Source organism: Dipodomys merriami, unplaced genomic scaffold (assembly GCF_024711535.1).
Source record: "Dipodomys merriami isolate MVZ:Mamm:240054 unplaced genomic scaffold, mDipMer1.0.p SCAF_17, whole genome shotgun sequence".
Lineage (NCBI taxonomy): Eukaryota > Metazoa > Chordata > Mammalia > Rodentia > Heteromyidae > Dipodomys > Dipodomys merriami.
The window spans coordinates 24,347,201-24,373,876 of NW_027203048.1; the positions used below are offsets into that span (position 1 = coordinate 24,347,201).

The 26,676-nt window shown below is 42.3% G+C and overlaps 1 protein-coding gene across 2 annotated transcripts in view; it reads left to right on the forward strand.

Annotated features, from left to right (window-relative positions):
* The window catches only part of Prkce (protein kinase C epsilon), a 522,558-nt gene that overhangs the window by 181,771 nt on the left and 314,111 nt on the right, over nucleotides 1-26,676 (forward strand). For both annotated transcript variants that reach the window (XM_070025515.1, XM_070025513.1), the window contains exon 2: nucleotides 5,991-6,054. In XM_070025515.1, the coding sequence (XP_069881616.1) occupies nucleotides 5,991-6,054 (64 nt within the window). The remainder of the gene's footprint in view (nucleotides 1-5,990; nucleotides 6,055-26,676) is intronic.

Genomic DNA, 26,676 nt, shown 5'->3' on the forward strand with positions numbered 1-26,676 from the left:
GTCCCCTATTCATACATATTTAGGTCATTAGAAAACATCCTAGAGCATTTGGTCTCATTATCTTGTTTTATCTATGCAGAAATAGGGACCCACACATAGAGAGACAGCTTTAAGTAATTCAGGAGACTCTGGAGCCTACATTTTGGATGTGTTTTTCTTGCTATTATTGTATTTTGATCGCAGACGACAGGGGAAGGTGGCTCAGCTGTGTGCCTGTGAATGTGTTTGCACACGTGGGTGTTGTGTGAATGTGTGCGCCCACCCGGGTAGGTGTACATTATGTTGTGTGACAGATGTGCTTGTGAAAAACTCTGAATGAGACTTTTTTATTTTTAAAAATGGAATATGAAATTTTGAAATGCTCCGAGGGTGGGAAGATGATTTGTTATTTAAAGGAAACTTGTGAAGGAATCCTTATGTGAAGCGAGGCCCTCTTTCTTTCCTTTTCAAAGAGCTACTTCATCGAGGTGTTATTTATATTATATAACAATTAAGAACAGTCATTTTAAGTGTATGGCTTGACACATTCTGCCAGCTGTATACATTCATATAAGGACACCTACAATCAAGATAGAGAAATTACCCATCACCCTCCACTTCCAGGAGGTGACCCCATGCTTGTTTGTTTTTTGTCACTGTCAACTAGTTTAGTTCTAGGGCACTATATAAGTGGAATTGTGTGGTGTTTGGAGTCAAAAGAACTCACTGGGAGTTGGTTTTGCTTTTAAATATTACATTTCCAGAAGTTTCCATGCTTTGGCCTTTTTCTTTATATGGTAGTTTTGAGTTTGAATGAGTGGAGCTCTTACTGTATGTAGATCTTCCTCTTGGCTCAGTGTGGGCAGTGTGGGCATGTGAGAGATCTGGTTGGGAAAGCCAAAGACTCCTGAAATGGAGAACGAGGACGCAGGAGATGGAGGCTGAATGAAGGAGCATGTGCCTTGCACAGGCTGTCAGAAAACCCTCTGAGGGCCTGTTGGGGGCCGGTAGGGACCAAGTCTGACAGGAGATCGGAGGAAGAGCCATCTTTCTAGGGTACTAGGAAAGACCTGGGCAAATATTCTTGCTGAAAGCCTTCTGTACCCCAATTTTTCTTTTTTCTTTTTTTTTGGGGGGGGGGTCCGGTCGTGGGGCCTGAACTCGGCCTGGGCGCTGTCCCTCAGCTCTTCAGCTCAAGGCTAGCGCTCTACCACTTGAGCCACAGCGCCACTTCCGGCTTTTTTCTTTTTGCTTATGTGGTACTGAGGAATCGAACCCAGGGCCTCATGCATGCAAGGCAAGCACTCTACCACTGAGCCACCTTCCCAGCCCTGTACCCTAATTTTTCTAACCTAGAAAGAGGGACTATTGCCAACTTCACAACAGACTGAGTGAACTAAGTCAGGTATAGCTCCCAACCCAGTGTTTGAGGCACAATAAATGTGAAACCTGTGTTCCCCCTCCTCTCTGTCTTTCAGGAGACCCATACCCAGAGGTTTGGTACCAGAAGTGTATTGCTTGCCTTTGACTTTCCCTCAGGCTAGATACAAGGCTTCTATCTTGGTTCTTTATTTGATATTTGCAGCCACCACTGTAAAGTCATCAGACAGGTTGTAGTAGCATGCAATAATATCAACTTGGGACAAGCAAATGCCTTGTCACAGTAGAAAGAACATTAGAATAAGAAGTGGAAGACTTGGCCTTTTAATAATAGCATCAACAACTGATTATTTTGTGTCAGGCACATGCTAAGCACATTACATAGACAATCTCATAGCAGCCCAAATGACAGAGGACTTGTAGCTAGCTCCATGTCACTTACCAGCAGCCTAGGTTTGCTGGCTTGAGGCTACCTAGCCAGTTAGTTTGCTATTAACTACAGAGCATCTCCCAAGTGCCAAGGACTTTGCATGTGTGTCCTATGCATTACTATAAAATCCTGTTTCAGGTGGCTCACACCTATAATCCTAGCTACTCAAGAGGCTGAGATATGAGAATCACAATTTAGAGCCAGCCTAGGCACACTAACCCAAGAGATTTTTATCTCTAATTAACCATCAAAAAGCTGGATGTGAATGTGTGGCTCTAATTGTAGAGCTCCAGCCTGCACACACACACACACACACACACACACACACACACACACACACACACACACACACACACACACACACACACACACACACACACACACACACACACACACACACACACACAGAGTAAGAGAAAGAGGCCCTAAGGTCAAATTCTAGTATTGGCACACACATGCACATACACATACACACACCGTGCACACACCACACACACACACACACACACACACACACACACACACACACAAATCCGAAGCTCATGGTAAGTCAATTATTGTAAAGTCAGTCTGCAGGTAAAGGACAAAACTGGAATCAGCCCTAGTCTGATGCCAAAGGCTATGTCCCCCACTGTTTGGTCCTACTTGGAGGCATAGCTAAAGGCACTGTAGCTTGAAAGAACATCAGGGCTGTAGAGAACAGAGGTGGTAGCTGGAGAACTCCAAGAGAGGTATGGGATCTTCAAAGATTTGACACATCTGGGACAAGTGGGAGGAATCTGGAGCACAACAGGGGTTCAGGACTAACCTGGAAATGGCTATGAGGAGGAGGCAGGTCTCCTTTTATGTAGTACCAGCTGCCCAGCAGTGGCCTACACTCATGCTTCTCAGGATTGTGCAGAGCTGGACACCCACATGGCTTCATTATGCAGGTCATGTCATTGTGGACAGACTGTGATTACATTCATTTGGCCATGAAGCTGTACCGCTCTCCACCACCTTTTGTACCTGGTAAGACCTCCAGTCTTCAGCAGTGAAGTGCTGCCACCCTGGGTAGCTTCTCAGAGCCTGTTCTCCTGGCTGAGTGGGGCTTGGCCAGGGCACTGTGACCATCTGCTCAGGCTGCGAAGCTCTTTGTTGCTTGTGGCATGTTTAATAGCTTAATTTCTATTTTTCTCTTGGGAAATACAGCTCACCAGCATTGAGGCAGCAGTGGGTGCTCAAATAGTTTCTGATCGCTATCTTGAATGTTAATATCCTAAATGCATTTTATCGTCAATGACCTGTCCTCTCTGCCATGGGTTTCTCACTCCCCCTTTGCATGCAAAACTAGGCTCCCCGCCTGCCTTCTGACAGGCTTCACCACCCCATCTCATTCCTTTGCTCTCTTCCTCCTTGCTTTTCCCAGATAGCATTGTGCTTCGCCAATAAACTCCACAGTTCGTGGGAAATCTTTGACTTGGAGGATATGAGAAAGTGTTTCATTTTGCTGGAGGATTTTTAGTGGGGATGATCTAATCTCTAAGAAACATACATTATTTAAATTCCATGCTTTGGGGCAAAAGGGCCCCTGATAATTTTGAACTTTGGCAGGGACAGAAATCTGGTTTGGCTCTGTTTAGGAGAGTCACTTGCTGTTTTTCCTGTTGTAAATCAGTACAGGCGCGAGGTCAGTATTAGAGGGGAAAGTTTTGAGCATCTTTTCTTTACCTGTAAACTTAAAACTGTGGATTCTTAAGGTGAAAGGGATGAGAACAATCACCATGAGTTTGGTTATTGTTTCTCTTCTGGATCCCAGGGTCGAGTGAGCAGTTCTGTTCACCGCACTCATTCACCTCCTCTCTGGGGTATCTGGGCTCTCCTCAGTGGCCTCATCCATGGGGCATGGAAGAAGAGGAAAGCTGGAAGAAAGCAGTAAACTCCTAACAAAAAGCTGAGTCTGGCAATGCAGTGGGATTGTGGAATGAGTGGCTTTGGAAGTGTGGACTCTGGGAAGGGTGACCTAGAAACATCCATTCAAATTGAGTTTCACTGCCTCAAGAGCACTCCTTGACTTCCCCCTTGCTTTATTCAAATGACACTTTAATATAGACCATGGTCCTGCCTTTCTCCATGGAAAAGATGGAGGTTTGGAGAGATGAATGATGCAGAATGGACTCTGCAGTCCTGAGCATAGAGCCTTTTCCCCACCTCCCTCAGTATATATTCAGTGTTTCCTGACCAACAGATGGTGAGCTGAGGATACAAATACGGACATCATACATTTTATCTAGCAGGAAAGATAGCTGGATAGACAATGTGTCACGGTTTAATAGAGCCTTGATTAGGACATGTCTGATAAACTGTGAGAGCACAGATAAGGGCGTAATGAATTCCAAGTACGTTTGGAAATGCTGGAGAGAAAAAGTGATAATTGACCTTGACCTTGAAGGAGCAGGGGGTGTCCACCAGCCTGCCTCTTCCTAAGTATGACTTGCTAAATGAATGCTTGCTCTTTGCTGGGGACAAATGGAAAGTGGAAAGGAGGGGATAGTGGTTCCTGCCCTCAAGAAATGCACAGCTTGTTGGGGAGAGAGCCTGGCACTTGTGAGCCAATTACAGATCTATGTAGACAGATGGGATTGTGGAGGCTGAAAAGGCCTCAACAAGGAAAGGGGGTAAGGGGACTTTATGATCCAGGGTTTCCGGAGTTACTACTCTTTCTTCTGGATAATACATACAGTTTCTGTTAGGAGAGTTCAGACCTTGCAAAGATGTCTTCACTGTAAAAATGCCCATCCCCCTCTGGTCGTATTTCCCACCCCCCCCCCCAAACACACACTTTGTAGTTTCACCAGCTTGGTTCTGTGTAGCAATAGTTAGCTGGATTTGAGGGGAGGTAGCTTGAGAAGGTCAGTGATGAGCATTGAACAGTATTGATGATCTCATTACTGCCCTGTAGAAAATGGAGTTTGCAGAACACCTGTACCTTCAAGACACAACCTGAGCACAGGGGTCCCAAAATCTTCCAGAGGCACCATACACATTCCAAATCTCTGATTAGGTTGTTTGTTCCATCTGGAATGTCTTTCCTTTCTTGCCCAAGACTGCTTTTCTGCACTGGCTGCAGGTTCCTCTGATAGGTGATCAGTAATTGTCTGTCGGTTACCATTAAGTGGGGATTCAGCACTGTTGTTTTTCTTTTAACTTTTTGATAAGATTATAAACATGGTGAGAGCAGGAACATCTTTTATTTTGTTCATGTCTCTGGAAGCAGCAGAATATAGAACATGAGTTCTTTGGACAATCTTGACATTGAATCTCAGCATTCCCATTTACCTTGGAACTCTGAGCATCGTTTCTTTATCGAGAAATTGGGATCACACAGTACTTTTCAACTTGTACACTACTTGTGGGAACTGTCCTTTGCACTGTAGGATGTTTCACGGCTCCCTGGTTCCTACCCTTTAAACACCAGTTGTGACATGGTCTCCACAGTTAAGGCAATTAAAAACCTACCAAAACCTGGTATTAGTAGCTCACACCTATAATCCTAGCTTCTCATGAGACTGAGATCTGAGAATCATGGTTCAAAGTCAACCTGGGAAGGAAAGTCTATTACACTCTTATCTCCAGTTAACCAGCAAAATGCCAGAAGTAGAGCTGTGGCTCAAGTGGTAGAACACTAGCCTTGAGATTAAAAAGGTAAGGGACAGGGCTGGGAATGTGGCTTAGTGGTAGAGTGCTTGCCTAGCATGCATGAAGCCCTGGGTTCAATGTCTCAGCACCACATAAACAGAAAAAGCCGGAAGTGACACTGTGGCTTAAGTGCTAGTCTTGAGCAAAAGAAGATCAGGGACAGTGCCCAGGCTCTGAGTTCAAGCCTCAGCACTGACACCCACCCCCCCACACAAACAAATAATGTCTCCAGAGGTTTTTCAAATGTCACATGTGGAGCAGAATTAGTTCCCATTGAGAACCTTCCTCACTACCTTTCAGTGTGCATCAGACTTCTCAGTACTGTAATTCAGGACGCAGGATGCATCCAGTCGATGTTGGAATGCCTTCATTTCCATCTCATCTAGCACTTGACAAATTGTGAGCTGATGAATCTCATGGAGTTGTGACTTTAGGTTTTAGCAGCTTGGGATGGAACTTTGTGGAACTCTCCAGTTGCCCACACAATACACTAACAGAGTCACTGTCATTTTCTTAATTGCAGATTGATCTGGAGCCAGAAGGAAAAGTGTATGTGATCATCGATCTCTCCGGTTCATCAGGTGAAGGTAGGAGAGCGTGACCTCTCATCTTTTTGTCCTGGATTGCTCCCTTCCTTGCTCAGCTGGAACATATCACTGTGATATTTAATTAATTGGCACACTTTAAAGGGGAAGGTTATTTTGAAGACACTCTGCCTATACCAAAAGGGACTAGCCATCTGTTAGTAGTGGAGCAGAGGGAAGATTTCTGACTTACCAAAGTAAGGCCAGTAAAACAGGCGTTTCCACATACCATGTGCAGGGCAGGTTTGGCCAAGAGACAGCCTCTCCCAGGAGGCTTGTGTGGGGTTTGTGTCTCTGCTCTGAGGAGGAAGTAAAACCAGTTGGTCTAACAGTTTTCAGAAACAAAACAAATAAGGTGTCAAACTTCAGAATCTTCGTTAGAGCATTTTTAGACTCTTTTACCAGTTCTTTACATAGCAAAAGCCCTGTTATTAAAGAGAAAGAATGGAGGAAGGGAACACTGCTCTCCACTGGTTGATTATACAGTGTGGATTTTCTCTGATAGTTGGATTCTCCTTCTATCTTCTTTTTACAGCAGCTTCTTTTGATTTTTTTTTCTGTGCTCATTTAATTCCTTTTAAGGTTTTGTGCTGAGTAGTGAAGACTGAACAATCAGGGCAGAAAGGGAGGCTAGAAAAGAAAACCATGTTCATACAGAAACAAGGTGATCATGGAAGGCCTTAAATGTTTGACAAGCAGACATAACCACTGAACCATCTTTCCTTTCCTTCTTCTCTTTCTGTGAGCAGGAGACTGAAAGAGTTGGTTTTAATGGCATGGTAGAGACATTGGGAAACCAGAGCTAGTTCTTCTTGGCAATGTAAAAGGTTGGTGTTTGGGCCAGACATGAGTGGCTCATCATGCCTGTAATCTTAGCTACCCAGAAGGCTGAGATCTGATGGTCAGGGTTCAAAGCCAGTCTGTATAGGACAGTCCTCAAGATTCTTTATTCCCAGAAAGTAGAGCCTTAGCTCAAGTGAAAGAGTGCCAGCCTTGAGTGAAAAACCTAAAGACAGCACCGAGGCCCTGAGTTCAAGAGCCAGTACACATACACACTGATGTTTGGGAGCTACATCCCTAAGGAAAAGATGGACCACATACCCTTTCAGTTCTGTTAGGTACATTCTCAGGCATTCACAATGTCTGCCCAAAATACTGAGAATCACAAGCACAAAGTCAAATCCTACGCACAGCCTCTGGCTGATGGTTCTTTGATAGGAAGAAAGATTATAAGTACAGAAATTCAAAGGAGCTGGTCAAATGACACACTTGATAATGGTGCCTGATCATTCTCACTCAGCTCATTTATCATCCAGTCTCCTCAGGTGTTCAGAAGTATTCAGTAATTGTGTGCATATGGGGATCAAAGTAGAATTCAGTCCTTCATGAGATCTCAGTGATTTGTCAGAGGCTTAAAGCTTTAAATCCCTTTCAGAATTGGTTGCTTACACTTTCTGCTCTTTATTGAAATTGCAGTTTGGTATTTCCAACTTCCCTTCTTTGCACTCAGCCCAGGAATAGAATCTGTGGCAGAATGTTTGAGGATTTAACAATATTTTGCATGAAATATTAAAAACCTACAAAAGGGACCAAAGAAAAGTACCAGTGCACCCACCTCCCAGATTAAGAACTAAATCAACCTACACAGGTCCAATGGTACATGCCAGTAGTCCCATCTATTTGTAGTCTACCTGAAACAGGAAGATTGCTTGAGCCCAGGAGTTTGAAGCAACATAGCAAGACCCTGTCTCAGACAGCAACAACAAAACAACAAACCAAAACAACAATAAAAGATCCCAACCATAAAGCAAACAGAAAGATGAAGCCTTGTACTTTTTTTGTTGTTGTTGGTCATGGGGCTTGAACTCTGGGCCTGGACACTGTCCCTCAGTTCTTCAGCTCGAAGCTAGCACCCTACCACTTGAGACCCAGTGCCACTTCTGGTTTGCTGGTGGTTTATTGTAGATAAGAGTCTCACGGACTTTCCTGCCGGGGCTGGCTTTGAACCGAGATCCTCAGATCTCAGCCTCCTGAGTAGCTAGGATTATAGGTATGAGCCACTGGTGCCTGGCTTAAGCCTTGTACTTTTAATATTCTTAATGTGGTATGGGCTCCAAATTCACCAGACTTAAGGTTAACAGTGACGTCTGAAACATTTGCTAGGCAAAAATCAATTCCATTTTTACTTCCATAATCTTAATTAAATATGTATTTCTGTTGCCAAGATTCTGGGTTACCCTGGCAGACTTGGATTATTTTCCTTTTCCTCAAAAAGATTAATGACGTGCAAAATTATAGAAGACATATATATTTTTTTAACCTTAGAGGAAAAAGAGATGGGCAGTGAATGAATGAATAAGTCAGAAGCAATTGATTTTTTTAATCCTTTTTGCTTGTATCATTTATTGCATGTGAATAGCCAAAGCAATTTTCATTGGGTTAAATTCTGAGTCTTTTAAAAAAAATCTCTTTCATCTGAAGAAAATAGAGTTTACTTTAGAAACGCTGTTACATGCCAGGATCTGAAAAGTGTTAGCATGTGTTGCTCTGGAGGAAAGAAGACATTTTTCTACTCTTTTTTTTTCCTCCTCCTCCTCCTCCTTTCTCTTCTTTGACTTGGGATGCTTTCTGTGGGTGGAGGGTATGATAGTCCCTTCCTCCAAGCTTAGTCTTGTTGTGATCCCTTTATGTCGTACCCATCTGTTCTCCTATGTCTATGGCTTAAACTATGAAGGCTCCTGGTCTGGAGATGGTTTGGATTTTGGTAGGAGTTGGGAGGGGGAAGAGAGGATCAAGAGAATAAGAGACTATAACATTCAATTCCTAGACCATGAGAAGTGAATAGTGGTTGTTTCAGTCATGCTGTTTGATTTATGGACTGTGGACATTTGCAGATTCTTGCCAAAGTCCCTTGCTTGAGTAAAATAACTACATGTGTTCTGTGGAAGGGTGAAAAGAGAGTTGAAATGAGGCATAGCTAAAGTCTTACCACTCTATTATTCTGCCACCAAACATCCCTTTTCTGAGCTCCAGCTCCTCCCATCTCCAATGCTCCAGCCCATCAATGAAAAAAAAAGGTATTTGTAGAAAATGCATAAACTTTCTAACACATGTAAATTCCAAAGAGCTCAGAGAAGTGTGTGTGTGTGTGTGTGTGTGTGTGTGTGTGTGTGTGTGTGTGTGTGTGTGTGTGTGAATATACCCCTTCTTCTAGGATGTGCCACAGGATTCTTTTTCTTGCTCACATGTTGTTAGAGAGCCTGGCTGGATAATGTGATTTCTAACTGTCTAATAAAATTCCACTGCTTGCATGCCCTGTGCAGCTGGCCATAATAGGATTTGACTGCTGTGTGTTTTAGCTAATCCAGGGAACCTAACCCTAGAAGTAAAGGGTCAGCCTGGTTGATAGTTAAGGTCATTTCTGGTCATGTGATTTTTTTTAATCCTTTGGTATAATTTAAATAGACACCTGTCAGAGTTCATGGCTAAGGGAGCGCTAATATCCATAGCAGGGAGAAGGGGTTGAAAGAAGTAGACTTTGGGGGACAGGTATGGTCCTAGACACTTTATCCCAAGAGTGGACTTATTCATAGAATTGTCTTGTGAAAACCTCCAGAGTCAGGTTGCTTCTTATTTTGTGGATTTCATCATAGACAGCAAATATATAGCTTCCTAGCAAGCATGGAGCTATAGGTTCACCAGGCACTTAAGGCAAAGCATAGGTACCCCAGATAACAGAAGCATAAGCAACAATGTAATTCTCAAAGGTGTAAAATGATTGTTTCTCACAGATTCATTAGTTAGTATTTCTTTCTTTGTTGATATTTGTATATGATTTCTTAATTCTTTATCATTACAGAGCAGTGCACCATTAGTAACAGGCCACTGAGTGAGGGTCAGGATGTGACCTGAGACTAACAGGCTCTTTTGGCCTTCTTCCAGGTGTGGTGCTTATTGAGAAGAGTTCTTCAATAGAACTAGTACGAAGTAGGCCTCATTGGGATGTTTGGTTCACCAAGCTGTTTCTCTGATAGCATATGGAGAATGTAATTGAATTGAAATGATTTTGGCAGTACATGAATCACAAGTAATACAGCTAAATCAAATTCTAGACTCTATCAACCTAGGTGCTCAGGAGGTAGAGATCAAGAGATTCCCAGGCCAGCCTTAGCAAAAAAAGAAAAAGAGTGTGTGAGACTTCCCCAACATAACAGAAGAAATAAACGGGGTGTGCAGTCATCCCAGCTACAGCAGGAAGCATAAATAGGAGGATCATGGTCTAGACTAGTGATGGGCAAAAAAAAAAAAAAAAAAAGCAAGACCCAATCTCAATGGAGATTTTAAAAAAGGTCTGGAATATAACCTAAACAGTAGAGCACTTGCCTAGGAAGGGTCATGCTCTGAGTTCAATCTCCACCCTTCAAAAAGTAAAATAAACTCCAGTTCTGGTGGAATTGAGTTTTGTGGGACTGAGGCAAGTGGAAGAGGAGAAGCAGGGATACATCTTCTCCTCTTCCTGCTACCACATGCAATAGAGACCAGTCAGTCTTCTCTCTGGAAAAGAGCATAGTCTTAGATCCTGACTGTTGTGCTTACTAGTTTAGAGCTTCTGATTTCTCTTCTATAAGATGGAGACAGTAACTCCTGGGATAGGTACTATGAGATACTCATGAAATAGCCCAAAAGGAGCAGCCAGCTTGGGAACAACAGGCAGGATATTCAGGGAACAGTTTGCGGGAAAGGTAATGAGGCAATTTGGACCAGGAAGGGGCTTTGAGATTGTCTTTAGTATAGTTCAGAACCAGCCACAGTTTGATCCCATTATCTCTGTCTTCCGCACCCTTCCCCAGATGAAGTAGTTCCAGAAAGACATTCATCCTGTCGATGCTTAGTGCAGACTGGGAACATGTGGTCCCTGTGTTTTCACCAGCTATGGATGAAAGCTCTTCATCTGTTTGAAGATAATTATTCAATTTTTCTTCTCCAGTCAAATCCCTTAACCTTTCTGAAAGGATACTTAAAATATCTTAACCCATCTTGGCAGCTGTCTTCTGGACATTTGTCAAGTTGCCCAGGGAGGAAGATACGATCAAGCCAGCTTGGCTGGGCCCTGGAAAGACACAGAGATTTCTACTTTAGAAAATGGCCTGCTGGTATCACCTCCACGTAGAGGTGGGATGTTGGGAGGGCAGGTGATGTGCTTCAGGACACGGGATGGATTAGAGGAACTGCTGGGCCCAGACTCCAGGCTCTGATCCAGGCACCTGTACCAAGTCAAGTCCTTGATAATAAGTGTGACAACATGGAAATGACCTCCTGCTGTTCTTTTAATTTTAGTTCTTTTCTTCAGAAAGCCTTTTATAGAAACCTAAGGCTAATGTTCTTAGCTTTTGTTCAAAGGGGGCCCAGAAAGGTTTTGTTTTGCTTTTTAATAGATTGATCTCTTTTCTACCCTCTTAGAAATAAAAACTGCCTTGGTGTCATTTCGGGAATAGTTGGGTCTCTCTCAGGCTCTTCTGTCATGTGGGTTATATGTAGGCCTGGGTCTGAAACTAGACTGCTTCAAATCCTAGCATGACTATGATTTTTCCTACTGACTTGCTCTCATTATTAGAAACATTGGAATCCTTTGTGCATGCAGGGCATTGAACAATGCTTTTAAGGTGGAATCTCTACCTCTACCAGTGGACTGGATATATGTAGAAAATGTCCATCAGGTTTCTTTTCCTTTCTGTTATTTTCTTTGTTTTGCTTTGCTTGGACCAGAGCTTGACATCTACTGTCCCTTAGCTTATTTGCTCAAGACTGATGCTCTACCACTTGAGCCACAGCTCTGCTTCTAGCTTTTTGCCAGTTAACTGGAGATAACTATTTGAATGACTTTCCTGTCTAGGCTGGCTTCCAACCACAATTCTCAGATCTGTCATATATATATATTTCCATTCCTGGGCCTTGAACTCAGAGCTTGTGCACTGTCCATGAGCCTAAACTTTGTGCTCAAGGCTGGAACTCTACCACTTGAGCCACAGCAACACTTCTGGCTTTTTCTGAGTAGCTTTATTAGAGTTGAGAGTCTCAAGGACTTTTCTGCCCAGGCTGGCTTTGAACCATGGTCCTCAGATCTTAGCCTCTTAAGTAGCTAGGATTGCAGTTGTGAGTCACCAATGCCTGCCTCTCAAGCTTCTTAATAGCTAGGATTATAGGCCTGAGCCATGAGCACTCAACAGAAATCTTTATTTTTTCTTCTAAATTCCCCATTATTTTGGTATGTACTTTAATATATATGTACCTTAATAATATGTATACTGATAAGTTACAAGGAACCATTTGTTTATATGAATGATCATCAATACATGCCAACAAATGTGCCCAACTTGGTGTATGGCTGGATTTAGGAAATGGAACTGGGGAAGGAAGCAGGCAATGAGATGAAAACATGACCGTTCCCTTCAAGGAGCTGGCAGTTTGATAAGAAATCTAAGCTTTGCAGGAAGAAAGCATAAGAGAACAATGTAAACCAGTATCATACTGAGTATCAAACTGGGTGTCACCAGGGAATAAACTGGGTGAAATCAAGGGAGAGGCGGGACTTAGGTTGGACAGGAAAGGGTGGGTAGGCTGGATTGTCAAGGAAGAACAGAGCCATTCTGAGCAGAGGATGACAACCATGGTATGGTTATCAAAGATAGCTTTGAGGCTCTTATTTTTAGGAAGATAGACAGAATTTTGGCAAGATAGACAGAATAAATTAGATGGACTGATTATGTGCTCTTCAGGAACATAAAAACACAGTCATCAGTGTTGCAGGAAGAAAATTTCAGTCTATGTAAGCAAGAAAAGGAAATGCTATAAGTGATCAATCTCTGCTTTTGAATTTCAAAGGTAGTTTGACCTGGGCATAACGTCATGAACTTGATCAAGTCTAGGATTTTGAGTAGAGTACATGATACAACTAAGAAACTCAGGTCCAGGTCCAGGTCTAAGTCCAGACATCCCTTTGTGACCTTTCTTTGCATTCTCTATCCCCTTTACAATCTTCTGGTAATCACTACCATTTCCAGCCTTCTTCTCTACTGTGGCCTTTCTTTCCTTCCTTGTTTCCTTCCTTGTTCTTTCCTCCCTCCCTCCCTCCCTCCCTCCCTCCCTCCCTTCTTTCCTTTTTTCCTTCCTTCCTTCCTTCCTTCCTTCCTTCCTTCCTTCCTTCCTTCCTTCCTTCCTTCCTTCTGTCCTTCCTTCCTTTCCTTCCTCCTTTTCTTCCCTCCCTCCCTGCCTCCCTTCCTTCTTTCCTCCCTCCCTCCCTAACTCCTTCCCTCCTTTCCTTTCTTCTCTCCTTCTTTCTGTTCTGGAGATTGGGCTCAGGTCTTTGTGCATGTTAAGTAAACGCTTTTCCACTGAGGTACAATCCTGACTTTATCTCAGCTTTTCTAAGATGCCCCCAAATCAAGCCCAGGCACTCTGATGCTTTCTGTGCAACTTCCACTCGGTCTCTAATAAACATCACTTGAAAGGTTAGAGCGAGCCTCCAGCTTCCCAAACAGGGGACTTCAAAGCCAGACAGCAGCTCCAAGGTGCTGATCCATCTCCTTTGAGGGATGTACTTTAGGCAATAAATTCTGGTCCTGTTCACCCTATGGGCTTCCCAGACATCTGTGGCTATGTCAGATTCTCTTAGGGGTATGTGGGGGTCAGAAAAAAGTAATAACCAAATTCAGATGTTGAAAAATGCCTCACATTGCCTGAGCCCCATCTTACCATAACTACTTATTGCCACTGATACTCAGACATAAGGAGTGGGCCCTTCACCCTTTAGAATTTTGGCTCCATTCTTGTCCTGATGGAATAAATGTTTATTCCTAGAAGTGATCATACACACCAGATGAGATGAGGGGAGTTAGCTTGAAAACAGTGAGTCCCATCAAGGAGTTTATAATGTTACAAAGAGATGTTGCTAAAATGCTTGATGAGAAATAAGCTAAGGAACCCTCATTTCCTTCCAAATAGCCTCTAGATGCACAGCAGTTCCTCTGAAATGAATCATCCATGCTTAAAAACACCAAATGCCAACCATTAGCAGATGAAAAACAGAATTGAATCTGGAGTGTTTGCAGAACAGAGCTCCTTATGATCACTGCTAGAGCCTTCTTTCCGCCTGCCATTATGAGAGTGTGGATACATACTTTCTGCTGACTGTGTGTTTATTTTACTAATGAAGTAATTGAAGAAGGAATAGTTATATGGAAGAAATAGACTTATAGAAAGAGTAGGTTTATAATATGTCCTCAGTCAAGACATGAGCTCCAAAGTCCCTCCCATTCTGTCTCGGTTGTCTTGTTATATATCATTTCTTCATTTTATAAAGAATATTATTTTGGGAAATTCATGTTTGCAGTTCAGATCATGTTCAGTCAAAGTGGTTCATAATTTAATCATTTACTGTTGCTAATGTCCTTGTGATTTGGCTTAAAAGAAAAGGGTATTTTCATTCATCTAACTTAATTTAGAGAGTTGTCTTTCATTACCAATTATTCTATTCTTTTATCTAGTTGAAATTGGTCAGTGCTGACAGTTTTATTGATGATCCTTATTACCTAGCTTTGTTGAAGCACTCAGATTTTCACAATCAAGTGCATTCACCATCATTAATCTAAGGGGGGACACTGGGATATTAATCTTCCACCTTTATTGGAAACTTTTGGTGTAAGCGTATAACGACTGAGGAGAGGTAAACCAAGCTTATATGAACTAATGTCTCTGAATCTCCTACCCAGCCTACCCCTCGTATTTAGTTTCTTCATTGGAAAGCATTGCTTTTCCCCCCCTTAATACAGTATGCAGAACTCAGGAACGTAGAGGTAAGGACCTTGATCTCTGCTCTCCAGAAGCTCATATTCTGATAGTAGGAGGCAGGTCAATAATCACAATGGTGTGCTGCAACTGTTGGTAGCACAGGGTGCCAGTGAGGCTCTCAAGAAGGCTTTTTTCCACTTGAGAGCTCTACCTTGAGTAGGCAATCAGTAAATGACAGCCATGAACTTGGTTCCACGTGACCACATGAGATCCCATGGCCAGCTTGAAATGCAATTAAAAATAGTTATCCTCCAGCAAAGAGTTGGAGGAAACCAAGCTACTGTGACAAGGAACCCATCTGATAGAAGATCAGATAAAAGGGACTAGGACTTAGTGTATCAGATTTTGAATTTTCCAAGAATCTTCACATATATCTATCAGGCACCTGTAGGTATATAAATGCAAGATATTCTGCTCAGTAGTGCACAGAAGTGAACAATGCAAATGGGAAACCTATAAGGAGTACATTGTATGTGTGTGTGTGTGTGTGTGTATGTGTGTGTGTGTGTGTGTGTGTGTACATATACATGCTTTGTATCTCTGCAATGATCCATTATACACTGGGAATGGTTTGTCTAGGAAAGCAAAAAGGGAAATTTGGAAAAGAAGAAACATTTCTTGTTTGGCTTATGCTTTTATTTTTCATCCCATGTATGTGTATGAGCTATCTGAGAAATCACTTAGAATTTTTTTGTTGTTGTTGTTGGTCATGGGGCTTGAACTCTAGGCCTGGGTGCTGTCCCTCAGCTCTTCAGCTCAAGGCACTCTACCACTTGAGCTACAGCGCCACTTCCAGTTTTCTGGTGGTTTATTGGAGATAGGAGTCTCACGGTCTTTCCTGCCTGGGCTGGCTTTTGAACCATGATCTTCAGGTCTCAGCCTCCTGAGAGGAGGACCTGTCAGACACTACAGAAAACTTGGTGAGAGTGAAGTGACCTATTGAATCCACAGAACAATGGGTCTAGACTCTGGGAACTACAGGAATAAGGCTGTGCACACACTTACTGCTTAACAAACCCTTCTAATATGCACTGGAAGATGTTGAATAGACTTTGCTTATTACTGAAGACTCTATACTCCTGACATGGAGAGAGATGTGGCCCACTAGTCGGACTCCAGCATCGTACAAGCTCACTATGTTATTTCTATAGTTCTGGGTCAAACCCAAAAGGTGTTTACACATGTCCCGGCACCTTGACAGGGAAGATGGGAAATAACAAAAAAATACAAGCCAGATTTCCATAAAGAGATGATTTTTACGCTTAAATGGATCTGCCACATTAGTTTAACATCCTTATTTTACGTATAGGATGAGGGTGCAGAGGCCAAGGCTTCAGGAGTTTAATACTGTGGTGATAACTACCAAGCTAGGATCCTGTGAAAATGTAGATTCTGACTCACTAGGCATGGATGGATCCTGAGGTTATGGCTTACTACTAGCTCCGAGGAGATACCTCAGCTGCTATTCTCTACTTTGAGTAGCATGAGATGATAGGCCTCTAAACCAATGCTCAGCAGGCATTACTTTCTATTTGACTGACCATTAAGAGGAAGTTGGGTGCTAGTGGCGCACATCTGTAATCCTATTTATTCAGGAGGATGAGATCTGAGGATCACAGTTTGAAGCCATCCAGAGCAGAAAAATCTGTGAGACTCTTATCTCCAATCAACGAGCAAACTGTGTGACTCCAGTGGTATAGTACTAGCCTTGAATGAGAAGGCTCAGGGAAAATACCCAAGCTCTGAGTTCAAGTTCCAGTACCACCCTCATTCCCCCCCCCTTGCAAAAATAAGGAAATAAAAGAAAATGAAATGAAGAGGGGTATTGAACAATTCTTCCCTTCCCCAACTCCCCTTTAATCCACTGTATGTCAATAAAGTGGAATCCTTCATGGAGAATCTTCTCCCTGCCTTCTTCTTGGGAAGGAGGTTGAGAAGGTTCTCAGTGGTCTCAGGTAGGAAAGTTCAGCAATGCCCAGGCCTTAGTTTCCAGCCTCGCTTTAGTAGACCGTACAAGGTCAAAAGGGATAGCCTTAGTGTTCTTCAGAAATAAGAACAGGAACCAATTTATACCAGGAAAACAGAGCACTAAGCAACCCTTCTAGAAGCCGCTAGTCAGGATATTGGATTCTTTTTGTTTTTGTGTTTGTTTTTCTATAAATACCCCAAAGTATTGAGTGGTGCTTGATTTTGATCCCACTGTGCTAATTTTCTGCTGCTTCCTGGGGCTTTAATTAAAGAAACTTACCCAGGGACCTTACTAGAACTTACCTCTCTGTGACCCTCCTCAGATAGGCAGGTTGCACCTGCTTTTTATAGAAGGGGAAAGGCAGAGAGTGTTCTGGATTAGGGGTTGGCTACACGGTAGGGGTGTAATTTTTACTTGTTGGATAAATGAATGTGTGACTAAATGAAAGTAACAGGACAAAAGTGTCACTTCGAAAGGAAACTATTGGGATAAATAAGGTGTTTGGTTGACTTTGCTTCAGATAATCAGTTGTTTCATATTCCAGTGTACAGTCATTTTCATGGATGGTTGTGGGCCTGAGTGTTTACGCTTTCTGTGCCATGTACTTATTAGGAACTTTTTGAGGCTACCTTAGTGCCTCCTCGTATAACAAGTCCTCCATTATAATACTCCATCCCCTCCTTGTTCATTCAGCTACTTCTCTGTTTGTTTAAAACATTATTTCAAGTTTGCCTCCTCCTGCGAGCCTTCCCACGCTGGCCAGCCCCAGCTTCACCGTCTTGTTCACAACACTGTGTTTTCCCACTGATCTCTTCTTGTCTTTCTTTATAACCATGGATTCCTGTATGTATATTGCACCTGTTGTAAGTAGAGACCAAGTTGAGCCTTGCCTGTCACCTAAGCTACAGCTACTCAAGGGCTCAGAACCCAGACCTGAGAGGTGACCCATATCCTAGAGCCAGCCCAGTGCTCTGCATCTTCTTACTGACCTCATAATATGTCAGGGCTGGACCACACAAAACCATGTTTGGAACAAGGACTGTTTGACCCCACGGGGAACCAGACACTCAGCAAGAAGCAGCTCAGCACAGAGGATGGAGTCCATGAGGGTTCTGATAGTGTCAGCACCTTTCTATCGCTGAGCATGAGGCCTGTGAGCATGTAGATGATTTCAATATTAAGTAGCCTCGTGGCAACCCATGTATTGAAACTAGAAGCTTGGATTCCGTTCCTGGCCCTGCTACCCACAAGCCCATTAAAGCTGAAAACGTTCCTGGGAATTTCTACCACTCACTTTGATTGGTTGATATGATAGGGTCCTGTAGGTGCTCAGAATTTCGGATTCTCAGGTTGACGACTTTCCGGGTTCAGATGTGACGTTAGTGAACTGGCCATCTCATCTATTCTACTTACTATTGGGGAACTAGACCCAATGATTCTTGGCCAAAGAGCAAGGGTCTTAATAGTGGGTGGGTGAGACCTGGTGTGTATGTATAAGAACTTAAAGTGTCACCAGTGGAAAGGCCAACTTATTCTGTGGCTCCTTATGGGAAGGGCTATGACCAGAAGGTTCCCAGAAGGCAGATCTAAGCTTAGTTCAGTGTATAAGAAGAGCGGACCTGACCAGCTGTTATATACTCCTGACCAGGAAAGGAAGCAGAACACTTTTGCTCTCTGGAGACAGTCAGCTTGAAGCTCAGGCATCATTTTAAGTGTAATGGAAAGCATTCATGTATTAGCTGGATAGCTGAATTGGGTAACTGCAGTTATTATTATTTTTTAATTTAGTGACCCAAAGTTCCCATTCTTTCAATGATCTCTGGTAAGATCCTGTCATTTAAGGTACCTGGTTACTTTTATTTATTTGAAAAAAATCCAGCTGGGATATGTTGTATCACCATCATACCAACACATGGAAGACTGAAGCAAGAAGGTCCAAGTTTGAGGCTAGCCTAAGCTCCTGTCTCAAAAGCAAAAATTACAAGGCTTACCTTATTTTTTTTAATGCCAGCACTGGGGCTTGAACTCAGGGCCTAGGAGCTGTCCCTTAGGTTTTTCACTAAAGACTAACATTCTATCACACAGGTCACCTCTAGCTTTTTTTTTTTTTTTTAAACTGGCTAATGAGATAAGAATCTTATGGTTTTCCTGCCTGGCTGGCTTTGAACCATGATCTTCAGATCTCAGGCTCCAGAGTAGTTAGGATTATAAGGTATGAGCCACAAGGCATACTTTCCAAAAAAGAAAGAAAGAAAAGGAAAAGGGTAGATAAAATCATAAGAAAAGGGGAAAAGTTGGATTCTAGCATCTATTTATAGAATAATTGTATTTCTTGAAAACTTAGGTGAAATAGGCAAAGATTTTCTCTTCAAATTTAGCAAACTCCCCCTGCATGGAAAATACATGAGTGGGAAGAGACTAGGGCTTCTGTGAGAAGGGTTTAATTAGCCTCTTGACCTGAGAAGAGGTAGGATTTAGGGTAGAAAGCTCCTCACTCCAGTGGGGCCTACCCTCTGTTCAGTGCTTGAGATGTTCCGTCTGCATGTTCACTAGGATGCTAGCTTCAGCTCTTCATGAGCATTGAAAAGTTAACCCCTCCCTCCTCAAAAACAAACCTAGAGTTCCTAAGTCTTTGTTGAGCCTCTGTATACAGGAAGCAGCACAGCCAGTGTTGTAGGCCTTAAGTTTGCACATGATCTGTTCTAAAAATACATCCAAAACCCAGCAGAATGGATGTTGAATAATTGAGTTAAACGTTATGATTGGAGATTTCATTACCAGAGCACTAAAATGTATTATAAAATTTGCTCATTATGTCTCATTGTTTAGACACAAACTTTGGTAACATCTCCAGCATCTTGTGCTTTTAGTAGAAGATATGTTTTTTCCTTCTTTTCACATGATGCTCTCATCTGGGAAACGTCTCGATCCATGTAGGTGTGGGGAGGGTCCAGCTGAGGCACCTGGATGGCAGATTTGCTCTATTGGCCTCTATTTTCAGAAGCAGACAACCTCTTCTTCATCCCAAGAACTAACACACAGATTTTCTTACCTGTTATTTTGAGTTTTTAAAAAAGAAGAATGGTAAGTGTCAATGAGATACTCAAACAATTGTACATATACTAATTGTTGTTTTTTTTTCCTGCTGGTCATGGGACTTGAACTCAGGGCCTTGGTGCTGACCCTGAGCTTTTTGCTCACAGCTATCACTCCAGAAACAGCTCCATTTCCAGGTTTTTTTGGTGTTTAATTGGAGATAAGACTCTCACAGACTTTCCTGCACAGACTGGCTTCGAGCCACGAATCTTTTTTTTTTTGGGGGTGGGGGGCGGTCCGGTAGTGGGGCCTGAATTCTGGGCTTGGGCACTGTCCCTCAGCTCTTCAGCTCAAGGCTAGCGCTCTACCACTTGAGCCACAGCACCACTTCTGGCTTTTTTCTTTTTGCTTATGTGGTACTGAGGAATCGAACCCAGGGCCTCACGCATGCAAGGCAAGTGCTCTACAACTGAGCCACCTTCCCAGCTCCTCGAACCACAAATCTTAGATCTCAGCCTCTTGGGTAGCTAGGATTACAGGTGTGAGCTAAGGGCACCTGGCTGTGCATATGTTTTCTTTGATCTAAGCTCTAATCAAGCAAAGAGTGAATCACTGCTGTAAGGTGCATGGCCTCAGGCAAGTGCCAGGATACAGGGGTCCTTAGGGAATATGTGTTAAGTGAATTAACAAATGACTGTGGTCCAGATAAAATGGCAAAGCAGTGGAGAAAGCACTGATCTTTGCCAAGATAGAAAGCTCTGTTTTGAAATGTTATTGCCAGCTGATGGCTGAGTGACCATGTCTGGACTGCATGTGGTTTGAAGGCTAACTGGCTGAAAGTCAAGGATTGCCTGTAATAGGTGGGGTTGGGGTCACCAGGGCTGTTGGCTGAGTGGCTGGAGCTTGGAGGGCTGACTTCACCTGCTTAATTACAGATGTCTCTTCAACTGCTTGACCTCTCCCTGCCTGGAATTATGGCTCTTGTAGCCATTCCACTGCCAGACTCACCAGAAACACCTTAGCTCTTCCTGGAGAGGGACTGTTTTATTTTTGTTTTTCATCTTTTAAAGTATAAATCGAACCAGAGCCATTTAGATTTCACATTCACTTTTTAGACTGCTTGGGGCCTTCATGAGGACTGTTTGCCTTAGAAAACAAATGATGATTTCTTTGTTTGACTTAAGGGAAAAATACACACTGTGATTTGTTTCTTTTGAATCAATTTGTCCTTAACTGAAATCAGCCTTATATCTTTTCCATCCTATTATTTTGATTCTGAAATTATAGTATATATCACATCAGAAGAACTTAAATTCTATTTAAGAAGATAGAAAACCCCAAATATTTTTTTTGGGGGGGTCCGGTCATGGGGCCTGAACTCTGGACCTAAGCGCTGTCCCTCAACTCTTCAGCTCAAGGCTAGTGCTCTACCTCTTGAGCCACAGCGCCATTTCCGGCTTTTTTCTTTTTGCTTATGTGGTGCTGAGGAATCGAACCCAGGGCCTCATGCATGTAAGGTAAGCGCTCTACTACTGACCTACCTTCCCAGCCCCAAACCCCAAATATTTTAGAGTCTTTGTACCCCTTCCTCTCTGTGGATCTTATCTTGGTTCTTTCTTCCTAAAGGCAACTATTCTCCTGAATTTTGTGTTACATATTGTCTTGTATTAGCTTACAATATTATTACCTATACCTGTCTTTGCCTTAAATAATATATTGCTTAGTTTAACCTATTTTTGAACATTACTTAAATAGTACATGTTCAGCTAACATTATTCTTTCCAGGTTCACTCATGTTGGTGCATGTGTGTGGCTATAATACATCCATTCTTATTTCTGTATATTTTCCCATTATGTTAATATGTCAAAATTTATTTATGCATTCTTCTTTTTGTGGACATCTGGGGTATTTTCAAGGTTATACTATTAGGGATAATGCCATACTTGAGGCATACTTGCATCTGCCTATTGTTCCTTCAGGTTATTTTTGTAAGTGCTGAATTGATGGTCCAATAGTTAATGTGATACATTGTTTTCCAGAGTGATTGTACTAATTGATACTTGTGCTAGATTTGTTTTCAATAGCCATTTGCTTTATCTTTGTGAACACTTGGTATTATTATTATTTTTAAAATTTCTGCCAATATGGGGAGCGATATACTCTTACAGTTTTAATTTGTATTTCTTGCAATAATAATATTGAGAATCATTTGAAATGCCTGGAGTTTTTTTCTTTTATTTTCTTTTTTTGTTTCTGGATCAGTACTGGGGCTTGAACTCAGGGTCTCACACTTTTGCTTGGCTTTTTCACTCAAGGTTGGCATTTTACTACCTGAACTACACTTCCACTTCTGGCTTTTTTTTTTCTTGTTAGGTGGACATAAGGGTGTCTCAGATTTGTGTGCCCTGGGCTAGCTTCTAATCTCAGCCTCCGGAGTAGCTAGGGTTACCAGTGTGAACTATGAAGCCTAGCTGCTTACAGGATTTTGACTTTCCCTCAGAACTATCGCTTCACTCCCTTCCTGCATTTTTGCCTATCTATTTCTTATTGCTTCAGAGGCAGCTATGTGAGTTGTATACAGCCTCTTCCTGGGTGTGGCTGATCTTTTCATTCTGTTTACGATCATCTCATACATGGTTCCAAAGAATGAAACTTGGTGGACCTAGAGCAAATCACTTCATATGTTTGGAACTTCTAATCATGCTTCTGGTTGGGTAAATGAGCATACTGATGTATTCCTACTCTACCAACTCAGTAGTACATGATGGTGAAATGAGTTGATTTTGCATAAATCTCGTTTTGAAAATAAAGCACCAGACACACATGTAATAGAGAAATCTGCTTTTCTTCTGGCATCATCATCCTGCCTCCATTTTTATACATAAAACATTCTCTGGAACCATTTTATTTTTGTTGTTATTAAGGCCGCTTTAAATTTTTAAAAATATTTCTATTATTCTTAAGTAGCTATACAAAGGACTTGCCATCTTACAAAGCAGTTAATGAACACAATGGGTCATGACTAATATCGCCCCTTTTAACATTCTCACCCATCCTTCCCAACTCACCCGCTCCACTTTTCTTACCTGTTGTAGGATATACATTAAATTTGGACTGCATTCTTCTCACATTCTCTTTCTTCTCTACCCTCCTCCCCTTGAATTCACTCCATCCCTTTCAAGTACTCGTTTCCTGGTGTTTATTTTGTTGAACTATGAGTTTGCCTTTCTTAAGAATTGCACTGTTTTGACTTCTCCCCTAAATCTACCCTACTTCAATTAATACATTTATGCACACTTTTGTACCACCCAACACATTTACTTATATATTTATAAACCAATTCTAGCTTCCATATACGAGAAAAACCATGAAACTTTGGTCTCTCTGGGCTTATTTTAGTTAACATAATTTTCCCCATGTTATTCCATTTCTTTACAAATGGTGCAATGTTATCCTTTCTAATGTATGAATAAAATTCCATTGTGTATATATACATCACATTTTCTCAATCCATTCATTGGTTGAGGGGCATCTGGGCTGCTCCATTCTTTGGCTATGGTAAATCGTGCTACAGTGAACATGGCTGTGCTGGTGGCTTTGCCGTATGTCCTGGTTTGTAATCTTTTGGATAATTGCCCACAAGTGGACTTGCTGGATCATAGGGTAGTTCTATGTTTAATGCTTTATGAAATGGTTTACTTATTTTCTTGTTTTCTGTGGTCCTTGTAGGGCATGAGTTCTGCAGGACAAAAATTTTATTGATGATGATGATGATGTATTTACAGAGGGGTTACAATTTCTTAAGTCAGGTTATGTGCCCAATGCTTCTTGGCCAATTTCACCCCTTCCTTTGGTTCTCCCAATTTTCCCTCTCCTGTCCCCACCCTCAAGTTAGATAGTTCTTTTTTTTCATAATGTAAATGGAAAGAATTTATGTGACCTCGTTACTATTGCTTCCCAAGCAACTTTGAATAATGCTTGGCCCATAGTAGTTGCTCAATGGAGTTTTGTTCAGTAAGTGATGGAATCAGTAGTGTTAGTAAAGACAGTTGTTATTATTACAAATACTTTAGGGGTTGCTCCCTGTCCAGCTCATTTGCAAACTTGTGTAGTGTGTCGGTCAGGATATCGTTGACCTCTGTTTCCAGAGAGAAGGGAATTGCACCCTTGGGAGAAGAATGTTTGGATTTTTGTAGTGGACTTGCATCTGGGACCCATTGATGGGCTGGGCACTTTGCTGAGAAAAAGATTTCTCGTTTGGGACCAGAATTTCCCAGGCTATTTTCTTTGCTCTTCACTATAGTTGCTGTCAAGATTGCTGCTTTTTCAAACCTTCTGGCTTTTGCTTTGTTGCTATAGAAACCAGAGCTGGTAGTTGGGGGGGGGGGAGATGTGTGTGCATATGAGTGTTGGGGGAGGAGCAGCCATAGCATTGGTGGTTATGGACATGGAGGAGTTGGAGCCAGTGGAAGATGGTCACCATGGAAGTGTCTCTAAAGGCCCTGCCCCCCTTGAGATCACTCTAAAGAGTTTCGGATTTGGCTTGCTGCACACTTGGAAACAGGCTCCCTTTGTGGCACTGCAGGGCTCTCTGGCACCAGTCCAGCCCTTCAGTGGAACATCTGGAAAGCTTTGGCCCCTCCCCATGCCAAAGTTGCTGGGCTCTGGAGACAGAGATCAATGACCTCTTCTTGGCTGCTCCTTAACCCATGTCCCAGACAAGTGTTTTTCTGGGAACCAGTGAGGAGCAGAGATCTTTGATGCTGCGGCTCCTCGTGTACTGTGGTGGTGTCACCCTTTCACTTCTGAAGAAAGCGAAGGGACAGAGAAAGGGGCTGGGTAGGGAGAGGGATGAAGATTTGGCTTTTCAGGAAATCAGAACTCAGAATAGGGACCCCTGCTTTCTCTTCACTGGTTTTCTGACTGGGAAAAACAGCTGGCTGAAGTATTTCCTGATGCTCATGTACCTTTGGGCTGGTGCTGATATGTGAGGAGGTGTTGGGCTTGAGTCTAAAAACTAATTTGGCTCTAACTGCTACAGTGAACCCTGGCATCCAACCCCTGGCAGATGATTCTAAAAACGTGCATGCTGAGTTTTATGCACCTAATTTATAACACACTGAGTGTGCAAAGACAGTGAAAAGAACTTATGGTGGTTAATAGATTGGTGGTAAATATGCCACGAGTAGCTGTTTCGAAGTAATGTTTTATAATCCATATGTTAGGGTGCACTGTTGATATATGTATATGGATGAAAATAGAGTAGAAATGCCTGTAACCTGTTCTTTAAATGGCCTTTTTTTTGGACTAGGGGTCAGATCTCTAAGAGCACCATATTTTCAGTGTCACTAAAATAAAAGCTCTTTTATCCTGACCTCTTTCTTGTACATTATAGGTACTTAAAAAAAATACCATCTTAGCTGTTGGTAAGAATGAAACAGGAGAGGAGTTAACCTTTTCCCAGATATTCTGCTTTCACTGTTGAACCTGCCCAAGGAATGCAAAGCAAATGAAGCATGAACATATTAGAAATTAGTTCATTATCCATAGTTCAATATCCATTGTACTACTCTATAATAGAACAGTGAACCACTGTAATTGGTTGTTTGCATATTTTTTATCTAGCAATAAAGACAGCATTCAAAATAATAAAGTTAAACTAGTCTATTCACTATGATCCCATTGGTTTAGAAAGAAAAAAAGGGAAACACACATGGTCATGCACATTAGATTTGTGTCCAAAAAATACTTAACTTAGAAATGGTATATGAGGCTGTCATGAGACCTTTCTCATGTTTGGCTGTATTTCCCTGTGTTAGCATCTCCAATGAGACCGTCAGAAACAAGTGTGGTCCTGTGACACACAGGAGTCTTTGGAACTGGTTCTTCTGGAGAGCTGGACTTTGGGGCCCTGGCTTCTGTGATCTATACCCAAGGGTTGTGGTTCTGGGAAATCCTCTACCAGCTCAATATACAGATGACAGGAACAACATGACAATTCTTAGAGATTTGGAGGGCTGTTAGGACAGGCAGTTTATTGTCAAAGATGAGCTCTGCTCTTCCCCAAGGCACCAAACATATATAACATATGCACGTGTATGTGTGAGTGGTGTGTGCATGTACATACAAAAGTGTGCACACGTGTGCTCATAATCCGTTGTGCCATGTGGAGAGCAAAGTTTGGTAAAGGCTATGTTCACATGGAAAACTAAGATCCCTTTGCCCCATGTGTGGCATTCTGGTCAAGATCTGTCTTGAACATTGATTTTCTACTTCCTTTTCCTATAAATTTCCCCCCATTTGCTTACTGGAGCTCCCTACTGGAGGAAAAGCATGCAGATTAGGAGAAAAGGCAGCTAGGCATGCATTGTGTTCTGTTTCTATGTGTTTGGAGTTTATGGAAGTTGGATATGCAGGATGCAGTTTGCCATTACCTGTCATCTCATTAACATTCAACCTCAACCTTACTGTCTCAGCTCCAGCCTACTTCGTGTGGAAGAATTTGACTCTTTGGGAGAACAGAAGATCTTAGGGCTACCCACTGTGTTACCTATAAAATGTACCTTTGATGCTTCCTACAGAAAGACAGTAACTGTTTCATTATAGTGCAGTCCGAAAGGAGCCTCTTTGAAGGCTGGAGTGGTACACATCTGCTCTTTCTTTCTCCCCTTTCCTTCCTCATTTATTCAATATAGTCACAGGTAGTCTCTATTTCCATGAGCTCAGGCTTTAGTAGGAATGGGCATTTCAATAGATCGTGTATGATGTAGTA